Source organism: Xiphophorus couchianus, chromosome 8 (assembly GCF_001444195.1).
Source record: "Xiphophorus couchianus chromosome 8, X_couchianus-1.0, whole genome shotgun sequence".
In the NCBI taxonomy this organism is placed as follows: Eukaryota; Metazoa; Chordata; class Actinopteri; order Cyprinodontiformes; family Poeciliidae; genus Xiphophorus; species Xiphophorus couchianus.
The window spans coordinates 24,018,192-24,032,653 of record NC_040235.1 but is presented as its reverse complement, the minus strand read 5'-3'; the positions used below and the strand labels follow the sequence as shown (position 1 = coordinate 24,032,653).

The 14,462-nt window shown below is 41.5% G+C and overlaps 2 protein-coding genes across 3 annotated transcripts in view; one reads left to right on the top strand and one right to left on the bottom strand.

The window, feature by feature from the left end:
* The window catches only part of jmy (junction mediating and regulatory protein, p53 cofactor), a 26,673-nt gene extending 17,000 nt beyond the window's left edge, over positions 1–9,673 (top strand). Inside the window, exons 3-10 of the mRNA XM_028026015.1 lie at positions 486–636; positions 1,749–1,918; positions 2,377–2,542; positions 3,289–3,479; positions 3,583–3,657; positions 4,731–4,826; positions 5,431–5,956; positions 6,973–9,673. Of these exons, the coding sequence (XP_027881816.1) occupies positions 486–636; positions 1,749–1,918; positions 2,377–2,542; positions 3,289–3,479; positions 3,583–3,657; positions 4,731–4,826; positions 5,431–5,956; positions 6,973–7,289 (1,692 nt within the window). The 3' untranslated portion in view covers positions 7,290–9,673. The remainder of the gene's footprint in view (positions 1–485; positions 637–1,748; positions 1,919–2,376; positions 2,543–3,288; positions 3,480–3,582; positions 3,658–4,730; positions 4,827–5,430; positions 5,957–6,972) is intronic.
* The window catches only part of homer1 (homer scaffold protein 1), a 23,889-nt gene continuing 18,995 nt past the window's right edge, over positions 9,569–14,462 (bottom strand). For both annotated transcript variants that reach the window (XM_028026017.1, XM_028026018.1), the window contains 4 exons: positions 13,381–13,540; positions 13,197–13,307; positions 12,459–12,539; positions 9,569–11,593 (listed from right to left, as the gene is read on the bottom strand). In XM_028026017.1, the coding sequence (XP_027881818.1) occupies positions 11,405–11,593; positions 12,459–12,539; positions 13,197–13,307; positions 13,381–13,540 (541 nt within the window). In that variant the 3' untranslated portion in view covers positions 9,569–11,404. The remainder of the gene's footprint in view (positions 11,594–12,458; positions 12,540–13,196; positions 13,308–13,380; positions 13,541–14,462) is intronic.

The window sequence follows — 14,462 nt, the reverse complement described above, 5'->3', positions numbered from 1 at the left end:
GACTAGTGGGGAGCTGGGTTACGGTCACTATAAACACTAATAACCATACCCTTCACCACCCTCTGCTGTAGACTGAGAGTATTACAGAACCCTTGGTGGGTCTTTTACTAGATAAGGAAAAAGTGTGCCTTGTCAAAGTATTCACACCCTTTGAACCTCTTTGTGAAGGCCCCAGATGTTTATTAGAGGACATCAGTGGACAAATTAGTGGCATCATAAAGGCTAGGAAAACGCCGCACAAAGAAAACTAAAACTGCACATTACTCCCACCCAGGGAGGCTGAAACCCATTTATCGTTGTCCTCAGCTTAACAGTTATGTGCCATGTTGTGTTAGTCTGTCCCGATAAAGTTTACTCTACTGTACACAATGTGATAGGGATGAAAGAGAGGTGGTTGAGATTTTTTTTTAAACTAATATTATTCCAGTTCAGCTGTCAGAACTTTGTGTGTTGAACCTGCTCTGCCTCTCCCTCTCTCTCGTCAGATCTGCCTGGAGACGGAACGTCTCGGCCCTCGCCGCGTGGAGAGCCTGAGGAGAGAGGACGAGGAGTGGCAGAAGAAGGCTCAGGCTGCCGTGCTCGCCATTCAAGACCTGACTGTGAAGTTCTTTGAAACCACAACCCGAGCTCAGAAAGGTAAACGGAGACGAAAGGCATTTCCTCTATCCGTGGGAAAATGTCAAACGCTCTATTTACTTTGGCGTCTTAACATTTGAGTGTATATAGGTCGTTTATAGACACGTTGCAGCGTGACGTGCACTAGAGCCTTCACTCCATCTTCCGACTGGAGGGCAAAGAACTGCTCGGCGACGATGACTACCATTGGGTTTAGCTGTCAAGTTGTCAACATGACGTGCTAAATCTTAAATGTATGCTTAATATATAAAAGAAAAAATGATACATAGCTTTGCTGCCAATTATCAACACAATCACAACTAGAAAAGGTCGATGAATAGTTTTTATAAAAAATGAGCGAGAGAGATTGAGGTAGGTCACTTATGCTAGCTTGACTTTGACAACCGTAATATGTCGATGTGCTGCAGAATTTGGTGCGTTTCGGTCCAGCAAAAATTTTTTTTATAAAAAGGCAAATCACACACCAACTCTCTCACAGATTGATGAGAGAGAACAGGTGTTTAAATTAGCTAACTAACCACCACTGTGTTCAGACGATCACTTTTTAATCATCTCAAAATAAGCATCAAGCCTGTAGACATAGAAATGTAACGGACTGAATGTTCTGTTCTTTGTGTGGGAAATGTTTGCATGTTTTTTGGTGTTACTGATACTCTAGTGGAGCTGTTGTTAGTCAGTTGCTGTGGCAACAAGTCTGTGCGTAGCATAGCTGACACAGGGAGCGAGAAAAAAGAAGAATCCAAGTGGTTTTGAGTTTTTCTTAAACGGTTTTTCCGAGTTTCCTTTTGCAGAGGCACAATGCAGTAAGTTAATAATACAAACATCTCCAGGATTCATTTTGTTAACAGAATTGTTCTACCGCGGCAAATAAAAGAATCGTCTTTTTGCCTTCCAGGGTTGTGCACATGCACAAAATTTCCAGATGTAAACAATAACATTCTATAGGAAGTATTTTAGTTCTTTTTCCTGCTCTGCATACGAAAGGGATTTTTATTGAAATTTGATCAAAGTATATTTTAAACTGGAGTACAACTAAAATGTGCCAATGTATCAATTAAATTGAACTGCTTCGTGTTTTCACCAATGCTGTGTGCCCTCCTGCACGTTCGCAGCTCTGTATGAGCGGATGCGCGCCGACCAGAGGAAGTTCGGAAAGTCGGCGTGGGCCACGGCAATCGAGCGCATGGAGCGGCTGCAGTACGCCGTTTCCAAGGAAACCCTGCAGCTCATGAGGGCCAGAGAAATCTGCCTGGAACAGAAGAAGCACGGCTTGAAGGAAGAGGTAAAGCGGGGAAACGCGATGAAGAAAAATAAAAATTAATGCAGACAAAGTGTTTTTGCTTTAATAGATTGGTGCTTTTCCAAAAACAAGACTTGTGCGTTAAAAGATGGAGGGAAAATAAGCAAGATAATGGACTCGGAGCAATGATCTCATGGCTCTGGCATCCCGTGATGGAGGGAGCAACATCCTGCTGTACAACAGTGGAAATGACTCACTGGGAATGACAGTCGGGTCAAACGTTTGTTTTTCATGTAAAGCTGTGCTTTGCATCTCATCTCAGGAGTCCAACGCTACCAAACAGGAATCCGCTTCGGTTTCCACTCCATCCGACTCGCGTTAGAAACAAGAAGCGCAGTCGAATCATGTTTTATATTTTTGGGAAAATCAGCCAGCCTGCAAGTCTGTGTCCTCGGGGCCCGGGAGGGCGTGACGTAACGCTGAGGCTGTGCTTTTTCCAGATGCAGAGTCTGCAGGGTGGGGAGGACGCAATGATGCGTCTGGACCAGCTGGAGGCGCTGTACTACGAGCTGCAGCTGCAGCTGTACGACATTCAGGCCGAGGTGCTGCGCTGTGAGGAGCTGCTACTGACCGCGCAGCTGCAGAGTCTGCGCAGGCAGATGATGGGTGAGCTTCTGCGTGGCGCCGTTTCTGTCGGATCCAGTCGTATAACTAATGCGTGTTCACAAATAAGCTAGGGGAAAAAACTTTTTAAAAATGTTGTATCCTGTCCCTAAAAATATTTTTTTTGTGTTGCTATGAGGCTTATCTTTAAAATATGTATGAATTTTTTTTCCTTTTTTTTTTTTTTGCATGAGTGCCAGAGATTTTAGTTTAAATGATCACAACCCTATTAAAGGGTTAATAGAGGAGCAATCCTGAAGGCGGAGTTTCATAAAGCGCCCTTTAACTCTTTTCATAAAGAGCAGAAGTTTTTAAAGAGACAGAGGCCCAACTTCAAGATGCTAAATATCAAAGTCAAATTTATTTTAAGCCATATTTTATATATGCAGCATTTTTATAGCAACTGAAGATAACATAGTAACTTGATTGTGCCATGAAATGACGCTCTGTGGCTGGAAAATACATAAAAATGCCCCTTTAAATGAAAATGAAGTGCTTGTTTTTGTTCTAACTCACTTTATCAAACATTTTAATCACGACTGCTATAATGCATTTTAGTGAAAATGTGGTACAATTTGGGAACATCACTCTTAATCTTACAAGATAATTTAGATACATTCTGTTAAACCTTGTTAAAACTCAAAGGCTCTTGCTGATTAATTCCTCGTGTTCTCTTGATAGTCCCCCGATTTAGCACTCACTAAGCTGTTTATTCGTCAAACTAAAATCTCTCCTGGTTTTCCTCCCAGAGCGACAGGATGAGGTGGTCTACTACGACGCCTTCGAAAGCCCAGACGCCATGAAGGGTGAAGAGGAGCCTGTGTCCCCTCCGTCGCCCCTCAAAGATGAAGAACTGTGCGCCCTTCAGCAGAGGACGCGGCAACTGGAGGCCCGGAGAGGCCGCATCACTGCCAAGAAAGTCTACCTCAAAAACAAGAAGGTCAGATCTGCGTGCTCCTCCAAACGCCGCCAGGTGTTTCTAGTTATTTAAAGCTTCGTCTGTTACACCTCTCTGTGTCATTTTTATTGCTTTTCTTCATTAGGAAATCTGTATCTTCAATCACAACCAGAAAACCCAGCAGCGCCAAGGAAGCAATGTCGACTTCAACTCTCTGCAGGTACTGCGGCAGGTTAGATCCAGTCGTTTGCTGCCCGTTGCTGCAGCAACACATTAGCATTCGCTGTGTGTCTTTTTGTTTTTGTGTAAACTGGGATTTGAACCGATGACCTTCTCGCTGCGAGGCGTCAGTGCTGCCACCTGTTCCACCGTTCAGCTCATAAATCAACACGGAAGAAACAAACCAAAACCAGAGAAAGATGTGGGGGTGCATCCATACTTTGTAATCCTTCTGCTGAAATTAAAGCTACAGGTCATCTAAAGGCTGTTTGAACTATATGTGGATCTCTAGACATTCTTGTTGTTTCCTTGAATGTCAGCTTTCAAAAGTATCTCACACAATGTTTCGCTGCTGTAATGGTGTCTTCATTTATCGTACCATTTATTACGAGAGATTTCTTATTATAAGAATTCCGATTTATCGTCTCAATAAATTTTAATTTACGCTTTTAAAAAAAAAACAGTTGACCGTATGATCAGAAATGTTATTCTTGCTATTTTCTCCACTGTTCAACTAGAGCATGAAGAAATATCAGTAAATTCAAAAATATGATTAACTGCAATTGTTTGCAGTTTACTGATATAAGTCACACTTCCTTAAGCGAGTAGCGTCTTGAAGAAGCCTGTTCCACTGGGAATGTTTGTCAGGGCCACATTTGTGTTTGTGGGCCTTTGAATGCTGTGGCCTTCAGTCACAGCTATACATTTTCCTAAAAATTAAGTATTAAACACTTACAATAGTTAAGTCATCATGTTTATCATTGTCTCAACAATACCACAAAAACTAATAATATTGTGATATAATTCCAAGTCCATATTGATCTGCAGCGTCCATTTTCGACACAATACAGCAGTTTCCATTCAGGCCTGAACATAAAACTTAACTCCCCATCTGGCCAGAGCATCAGATTTTCTGCTGTTGTGACCATCTATAAGAAATTTGAAGTGGTAATTATACTTTTGCAAAATATTGTGCAGAACAACGTTAAATAAATCCGGCTTATCACCACTAAGACCAGTTGCACAGGTGGATCTAAACCCTGCTTTTTGTTTTTTTGTTGTTTTTTTTTAAAGGGAGGAGAAGCTGCAGAAGGTGATGAAGCAAAGAGAAATGTAACTGTGAGTCAGGAAAGGCAGAGGGCTCTGGACAGACTTCGCAACCTCAAACAGGTGAAGATTTCACCGTCATTATTGCTCATCTCCACCGTTCTCTGCTGTGACGCTCTTTCTATTGTAATAGCTGCATTAGAAGTGAGAATCTAAAGGGGCAGCATTATGTCAAATCGTCTTTTTTGAATTCACATCATGCTATAATGTTATTCCCTCATCAAAAACACACCTGCAGTGTTGATTTGATTGGTTCATGTGTGCTTGAGAAATCCTTTAATCTCCCGTGGCAACAGTTCAGCTGTGCAACACGCCTGGGTGGACCTAGCTCCGCCTTTGAGGCGAGGCTCCTCCTCGCTAGTAAAAACGTTGTTAAAGGGTTAACAGAGGAGCGATGTTGTGAAGAGTTTCAAAATGAGTGAGTTTTTATAGAGACGGCGGCCCAATTCCAAGGCATTAAATTCGAAAATCAAGTTCCTTTTAAGTCATATTTCATGTATGTAGCATTTTTATAACAACTGAAGTTAATATATTTACTTGATTATGCTATAAAATAGCATTATGTGGATGAAAAACGCATAATACTGATCCTTTGTGATATTTTTATGGTTGTGTCCTGTGGAGATGAATGAAGTCTCTGACTGATGTTTTCCCGTCTCTGACGCAGCGTTATCCGGGTCAGGTGACCCTCCGGTCCAGTCGCCTGCGCCTCTCCCAGACTCCCGGCCGGAGGCGAGTGGCGCAGCAGCCCAGCACCCAGGCGGTCAGCGTCCAGACCGACTCCATCTCCGACCTCCCAGAGCTCTCGGCTCCGCCCCCGGCTGACGTCTACAGCTGCGAAGGCGCCTCGCTGCCCTCCATCAACCTCCAAAGCGTGGAAGCGGCGCCCCCTTTTCTTTCGCTGCCTCCCCTCTCGTCGTCTCCGTCTCTGCTCTCGGCGGGGCCGCCTGCCGTGCCTCCCCCTCCGCCTCCGCCTCCTCCTCCTCCTCTGCCTCCTCCCCCGCCTCCTCAATCGCTTCCTCCCTTCGAAAGCCAAGCGAGCTGCCCAACCAAGATTCAAAAGTGCGAGTCTGAATGCGCCTCGCAGCCGCTCGCTCCGTTTTCCTCACGGTTCTTTGACAGCAGCCAGCTGCTGACTGCCAGGAAGAAGCTGAGGAAGACCGCATCGCTGGACTCCTCACAGTGGAGGAAAGGTAAGGAAAACTATCATGAGCAACCCACTTTAGTAGTGTAGGTTAGTAAACGTTTCTTGACCTCAGGGTTATATCCCCAAATCAAAGATCTCCGTCTACCTGGGCCGGCCCAAAGTCCTATGGAGCCATTTGATTTGTTAGTTTGATTGGCTGAGCTTAAATTCAGTCACTGTTAGCTGGTTGTTATTTTCTGAGATGTATTTGTGAACAAACCGAACCCAAACTCAAAGAAAAAAACAAACAAAAATATCAGACAAGATCCCTCCCCCCTTTTACAAAGTAAACTTGCAAATATCTTTAAATCTTAAATAAAAAAATTAAAATGCTTTTATGTACAATGAAATCAAATTGTATAGAAATTAGCGCTGGAAATTTGAAGTGCAAATTTCTATTATTTAATTACTGTGCAATTAATCAGTCATTTATTTTTAACATACAAAAAAAGATTTTTGAATTGCAAATGTAACTTATTTTGTCGGTATGTGGTTTTTGATTGAAATGCAGGTACTTAGTTACAAACACTGAAATAAACTTGATTAAAAATTTTTAATCAAGTCACACCACCAGCTAAAATATCTAAACATTAGATTTTAGATCTTTTTTTAAAATTTAGGGATTTATTAGAGTGCCCCCTGATGGTTTGGAGGCCTTATTTTTCTTAGGCCTTCAGCAGGTCATGCTCTCTGCTACAGCAGTGACTGCATGAACTGCCTTATTATGATGTTTGTGTCGGTGAAATCCATTAAAATATTGCTACAGATGTAAATTTGTGCAAAGTTATGGATGACGACGTCAAGGTTATAGTTTTATTGCTAAAGAAATTCCAGATTTTTAGTTTTGCAAAAAGACTTTTAGTCCTCTCTACCTCAAAAAAAGGCAGAACAGACCTTAAACGTTTAGACTGAAGGTAGTAAAGTTCCACGGAGAAACACATATTCGATAGTTACACATTGACGTTTTCCAATTTCACTTCATCAAGTCGGTTCCTTTAACGTTTGAGCGTTGCGCCTCCGCAGCGAGCTCGCCCATGGACGAGGTGCTGGCCTCGCTGAAGCGCGGCAGCTTCCACCTGAGAAAGGCCGAGCTGCGCGTCCTGGGCCCCGACCCGGACGACGACAGCAACAACATCCTGGCTCAGATCCGGCAGGGCGTGCGTCTGAAGAAGGTCCGCGCCCGGCCGGAGCAACAGCGCCACCCCAAGAGCTTCCTGCACTCCGCCGACGCCCTGACCCGCAGCATCCACGAGGCCCTGAGGAGAATCAAGGAGGCCTCGCCGGAGTCGGAGTCGGAGTCTGAGGACGAAGGCCTGCCTTGTACTGACTGGGAAAACTAACAAGGAGGCTTAAATGTTGAACTTGTTTTTTTTGTTGTTGTTGGGTTTTTTTAAAAATTCTACGCGGCCAAAACGGAGAGAAAATGAGGATCATGAAATGAGTCAAACAGAGAAGCCTGGGTTACCTGAAGGCGCCTTGGTGCAACTTGAACAACAACAAAAAGTTGCGTTTTTTTGGGGGGGGGGGTTGTTATTCCATACTTGTGTTTGTAAAGACTTATTGTTTTTAAGGTGTTGCTGTTGCGGTTTTGGAGAGGGCACAACCTCCGACCTCCTGTTACATCCGAGTCGTACTGTAGCTCCTTGTGATGGGTTTGTTTGAAGAAGGAAACATTTGCTCCTTTCTGCTACGAGAGACACATACTCTGTGTCACACCTTCCAACTTTACTTCACAGCAACTATTTATACCGCTCAAGAGTACCTGCAAATCTCACAGAAGTGTCCCTGACCACTGAAAGGAGCGGTGAGCTGTGATAGCAAGAGAAAACCATGGGGTCCATTAGAGAAGGCAGGAAATCAAATCATATTATTCTAAGACAAAAATCAATTCCTTTCGTGAAAGCAACGTGTTTTATTAACCTATGATTTCTGTTTGTTTGAAATTCTGTTAATTTCTTTGTGTTTTGCCCTCGCGATCAGGCCGAACTTTACGTTTTACTTTTAATCAAAATCAAGAGCATTTTGAGGCTAAAACGGTACAATGTATAGACAATTTCACTTTAAACCGTATTTGTTGTACAGGGCTTCCCCAAGTCTATTTTAAGCCTGGCGGGGCACCAGGCTTTATTTGCCTGCCCACCAGGCTAAGTGTCGTTTGTTTATTTTAAAAAGGTTTTTTTTTTTTATATACCAAGTGGCAGAAAGGATGGATTGAGCTACGTTTAGAGTGGATGCATTGAATTGCGCCTCGCACGTTATTTCAAAATTATGATGCCTGCTTGTGCATCTCCAAACTTTTGTAAGTTTTAACATTTTTCAACATGAAAAACATGGCGGGCCGTCAATGAACTGCCAAAGTTTTGCCGAGTTTTCTTGGGGAAACCCTGGTTATTATGACGTTTTGGCGTTAGCACAAGTTTAACAAATGGACATCAGCTGGTTATTAGTTTGATTTATCTGTCCTGTCGTCTTCTATCAACCAGCTGATTAGCAGTGTGCAGCATTCAGACCTGTTGGAATGCTAATTGTGACTTTCTAAATCTTCGGTATACCTCGATAAGGCGGCCTGCCGAGCATAGACGCTGTTCATGCCAGCTCAGTATTTTTGATGAAAGCTGTTTTTGTTGCCTCCATTTCAACAGTAAAGAGTCGTATGAATGCGTTTTTGATGGTGTGACGTAATTGGCTGCTTTTATCGCCATACGAGACGATAAAATATAAGATTTACTGTTCAGTTTACTCATAATCTCAGCTGTGAGTTGGTTAGCTTCACTGGGAAGAAACTGAAACATCAGACAAAACAATTTCAGATGTAGGAAGCAGTTATACCGTATTTCAGTCCAAATGTGATTAGATTAAATGCTTCCCCCCCCCATTCTGATTTGATGTCAGGTTCATTGGGACTTCACTGCCCCCTGGTGGCAGGTGCTCATCTCCTCTCACATTACAGCATGAGGCGTTTCCAAGAGATGATTTTTCTTTGCCTTGTTTTTTGTGTGTGTGTGCTTTTGGACTTTGTGTTAACGTTTGGTGTGTGAGTGATTATTTTAGTTTATTATTATTATTATTTAATGTTTTTAAATACGTTTTTTTATACTGAAAATCAGTTTCTTTGACAAATTATGCATCAAGTACTGTGGCTTACTTGCAAGATATATTTTCTTTTCCCCCTCGTAGGTATGTAGCAGAATTGTTTGCTGCATTTTTAAAAATATTTGTTGAATGCCGATTTACAGTTTCACTTTTGGTTAGAATTGAAAAGTAAAGCACAATTGTAAACAAACAAACAAAAAAAGAAAATCGTAAGGAATTGAACTCCCCAACAGACCAGAGAGAATTTAACACTTTTATCTTAGCATAGCTTAGCGTTAGCTTCCTCCGGCTTTTAGAAGCTGCAGCACAGAGCGCACTGTTTACATCGTTTTACGTTAGCATATGCTAAGCTAACTGTGGCGTCACAAGTAATCTGGCTCACAGACTGCCAGGTGCCGTGATTTGTTTGCGTGCAGTTTCATTTCCTGAGCCTCCGTGAAGCCGTCACAGCGAACCAGGGTTTGTGTTTTCCAGTTTAATGGGGGAAAAGCGACCAAGAATCCAACTTGATACTTTTTTGTGTGTGTGGTTGTTGTTAAACTAGCGTCCAGTTTGAGCAACTTTTGCACAAGACTGGCTTGAGGAGGGCAAACCCATCACAACGTATGTGCAATAATGAAGATCGGAGGGGAAAAAAAACAAACTCATTTTATGATTTGTACTGTTGACAAATGTAAATCAAGAGAAATGTATCCACATGCCTAAATGTATTGAAGTATTTATTGAAGCGTCATATTTTAAAGATGTTTTTAAATGTACTTGATGATGTTCCCTATCACGCCATTCCTCTCTCTGCTTTTCCATAACCAAAAAAAAAATAAAAATCTTTATTTTTCTTTTCATATTAAAAGCACCAAAAAATCTGTCTTTTTAAAGTTCTTTCATTTTTATTTTTGAAGCATTGAAGAAGAGAGACTATTTAAGCAATAAGTGGTGGCTGATCTATAAAACTTTATACATATGGAAGTTCATGTTGACCCTTTCAGTGGCTGAGATTTTTCTTTTATTTTTTACCATCTTGTTCGGAGTGTATCTATGGAGGACCAAAACTGACATAAAACTAAAAGCAAAATATATATCTGTGTACAAACCAAAGCTGATGTTTGCTCTGTTTTTTTTTTTTTTTTTTATTGAACTGGAGAACTACTATGATTCTCCAGACTGCAAAATAAAGAGACCAAAGCACTGCCTTCATCAGATTTTCTTTTAATATAAACTCAAAATTACAATTTGTGTTTTATCAGCATGTGTCTTCACTCCACATTTAAAATTTTTCCTTCAAATGACTTTTTCAGCAACAACGCCACACATGGTCGCCTTTAAAGTTTAAAGCCGCCGCTAAAAGTCACCCCACGTTTGACCCGAACCAAGAACAAGCCCTTAAATTAGTGTTCTGCAGGTGTTCATACTGTAGCATATTCTTTCATTTTTGGCAACAGGTAATCCCGCAAGAAAAAAATAAATAAAAAGCCCAAACGTACCATCAGTTAGCTACCATTGATGCATCTTGGTGCCCAAGGCAACATCAGCAAGAGTTCAGATCTGTGCAGGAACAAACAGTATTTGGCAAAAAGAAAAAAAAACAAAAAACTAATTCGGTCGTATACGTCACGATTTCCTTAAGCTCTCGGAAATGAAACCGTCTTCACAGCCACGCACCAGACAATAAAATTAAATTAACATTTTACAATGTTTATTATTCTAAATATTTTAGTAATAAATAATAATAAAAAAAACTCAATTCAAACCATTGCACTTAAAAATGCATCGAAAAGGGGAAAAAGAAAAACAAAAACGGAAAGAAATCTGATTCACCCACACAAACAGAAGAGACTGAAGAAAATCCTGAATCGCTTTTGGTTCAAACCAGTCGGCAGGAGCAGGAAGGTTACCTGAAAGTGAGAGTGGAAAGAGTTCGCAGTCCCTCCTTTAGCGTATTGCTCATAAATCGTAGAAGAATATAAGACGAACCGACATCCTCGTGTGGCAGTTCCTGTGATTATCTCTTCATCCTGCGAGTTTGGCTGATTTCAGTGAACAAGTGAGGAAAAACGTCGAAGCGTAATCGTGGAGTCGAGGCGGCGGCTCCGGTGTTCCACTGAAGCGCAGTCGATTAGCATATCATGGTGGTCAAAAAAAAACAAAGAATCTAAATTACAATGAGAAGGTTTTCCACAGTGGAGCAAAGGAAAGGCTTCGCTTGGCTGTTTGTAAACCATCCGAGTGCTCTGAAGTGGCGAAGTTTGTCTACCGCTAATGCATCAAGTCGTGTAAACTCTTTAACGTGTACAAAAAAAAAAAACAAAAGAGAGAGAAGAGATTTCAAGTTGTGTTGGTGACGACGTCGGGCGGTGGAGGAGCTCTAGCTGCCCTCCACCAGCTTGGCCAGCGTGTCGCGCAGCTCCGTCAGCTCGAAGATCTTGCTGTCCAGCAGCTCCAGCAGGGAGCGCAGGCTCTTGACGTAGGCTTCCCGCTCCAGCTGGCTGCTCTCCAGCCGCTGCTCCAGGTCGCACAGCTGCGCCTCCAGCGTCTGGTTCCTCGACTCCGTCTCCTGGCACCAAACAGAAATATCGATGACGCGTATCGGAGCGATACTTTGGTTTCAGATTGCCCCGTGAAATTCTGTTTTATTTCTGTGTTGTAGTTTCTCAACTCTACATACAAAAATAATTTGTTTTGATTTTCTCTCAAATAACAGAAAATAATGTGTGCATTTTTCCCCCCTAAAACAAGTTAAATATTATGTTAATCTATTAAAGTAAACTTGTCCAAAATTTGTCCAAGGTTTTAATGAAAAAAATTTAAAGAAAAAGAAATCCACAAAACACCTATAAGATTATATAGGTGTGTATAACTTAAATAATAAAAAAATATCGGTATTGCCGATACTGGTCCGATTATTTACTGGGTTCCAAAATATGCAGGATCGCACACATCTACCCATCAGACTTCTTCTGGTTTAGATTTTTTGTCTACATACATGTCTCAGATCAAACTTTTTTTTTACATAAGATGTAAAAAAACATTAAATACTCAGTAAATACAAAATAAAACCTACAGTTTTGATGTCTTAACTAGGAATTCTCTCATCAATGTCATCTTCTCACAGTCTTAGTTTATCTGGGAGGTTTCCCAATTTTTTAAAATTACTATCAGCAAACGTGTAGCGTTTTTTCTCCTACCTACTCAACAATTAAGTTGTAAAGTAGGAAGGAGCACGAACTAAGAGACTAAGAGATTAGAAAAAGGAGGTAATGTAATAAAAAGTGAGGCCAGCTTGACTGCTGGATTTTGTGAACGTTGCCCCCTACTGGCTGAGGTCGAGTCAACCTGAAATTTGCTAAAACTTTTTAGTTCTTGCAGACTGTTGCCATCTCTGTGGTTTCTCTCTCTCTCTCATGCAGTTTGTTGCTCACCTTCAGTCTCTGTGTCAGGGCGTCTTTTTGAAACTTAAACTCGTTGGCACTCTCCACCTCCACCTTAAGTCTCTCCAGCTCCTAAAGTGAAATATGAAAAGAAGCACTATATGATACCCTTTGTTATTGTTTTTGTGATGGTATTCTAGAGCAGGAACTAAAACATAGCAAAATGTTATGTTTTCAAATGTGTTTCTCACACACCCCATCCTACACACCTGACTGGTCAATGACTTTATTTAACATATAAAAGATGATCAATAAGTCACTGAGCCATTAAGAATAAAAAATATTCATTGAATTGAAACAATCCAAACAAATTGTCTTAAGATAAATGACCTTCCAGCTCAAATTAAATGATTATATACAAAATACAAAGAACGTGGCAAAAAAATATTTTTAATCATTATCAAATAGAATTAATTTAGCTAATTCTGACCTAAAACAAGTTTAGCTTACTTTCACTTAAGACACTGTGACAAAAATGTGACAGTCTTTTTATTAGGTGTATGAAAATATCTGCTTTCAAATGTAAATAACGTTTTCCAAATTTAGACTTTTAGTCCAACATTATATTGCTCTTGTTGTTTTTTTCTTTTTTTTTTTTTTACAAAACTGTGCAGTTTGAATTTCAAGCGCGTTCAAGAACTTTACACAGAAACCCCCCCCAAACCATCCCAACCATTCAAAACACCCATTTGAAATCCCAGCGTTTTCTAGGACGCCGAGCGTCTTCACCTCCTCCTTGGCCCTTAACGCCGCCTCCAGCTCCTCTATTGTTCTGTTCAGCTCCGTTTTCTGAGACTTGATGACCGTCGTTTGGCCGCTCACGCACTCCAGCTCCGTCACCTGCGAGACAAACAGCATCCGTCTGAAGTGAACTCCGGTCCGGAGCGCGCAGCCGGCGGCGACGGAGCCGTACCCGCTTGTGTAGCCGCTCCGCCTCCTCCTGATAGGCCGCCAGCTGCTGCTTCCACTGCTTGACGTTGGCTGTGGACTCCAGCAGGGCCGCCGTCAGCTTGGCGTTGTTCCCCTTCAGCGCCGCCAGCTCGGCCTCCCAGTGCTTGTTGATGCTCGAGGAACTGGAGACGGAACGAAGAGCCGGTAAACATAGAGGTAAATATCGGCAAGCTGTCGGCCCGAGCCAGCAGATTCTAGTTCATGACGTTACAGGTTAGCAGGAGGATGTTAAAGACCAAATGAGGCTTTACTCTGAATCTAATTGATGAGGCAAAAGTAATTGACTGACAGACGGGAAGGAAAGGAGCGAGAAAGTAATGAAGGAAGGAAGTAAAGACAGGAAAGGATAAAGGATATACGGAAGGAAACCAGGGTAACAAGAAGGAGAGAATGAAAGAAGGAGGAAATGGAGAACAAAGCAAAGTATGAAAGCAGGAAGGAGTAACTAAAGACAAAAGTTTAAAAAAAAGAAACAAGAACCAGGGTTAGGGTTGAAGGGGGGAAAGGGACAGAAGAAAAGGACAGAAAGCAGAAGAAAGAAAGTGTAGGAAAGAAGGGGACAAGGAAAGTGAAGGAGGGTCAAAGGAGGAAGAGTGGAAGGACATAAAGACGAAAAGAAGAACGGACAAATGTCTGATACAACAAAATAATACTAAGAAGATTGAAAGACGAAAGAAAGAAAAGATCCAAAGAGCAAGAGATGGAATTTGGACAACATCCAAGTATAATAATCAAGCAAAAGAAAACATTTTCAAATTTTAATTATTTAGATAATGGGAGAAGAATTCAAGTCTGGAACCTCAAATTTTTAGCAATCCCCCCCACCTTAAATTTATCCAGACTTGAAATAAATAATCAAATTTCATATCTTTCAAATTTTGTCACGTATAAATACAGGATTTATAGTTGTTGACCATAATTATTGGTTTACTTCCAAGGTCAGAGTACCGAACAATAATAAATAAAGAACTGCAGAGTAAATTTAGAGCTGACGGCTCAATGCTTCCTAATTAACAGAACCCAGTTGATAAGACAGCTCCTCCA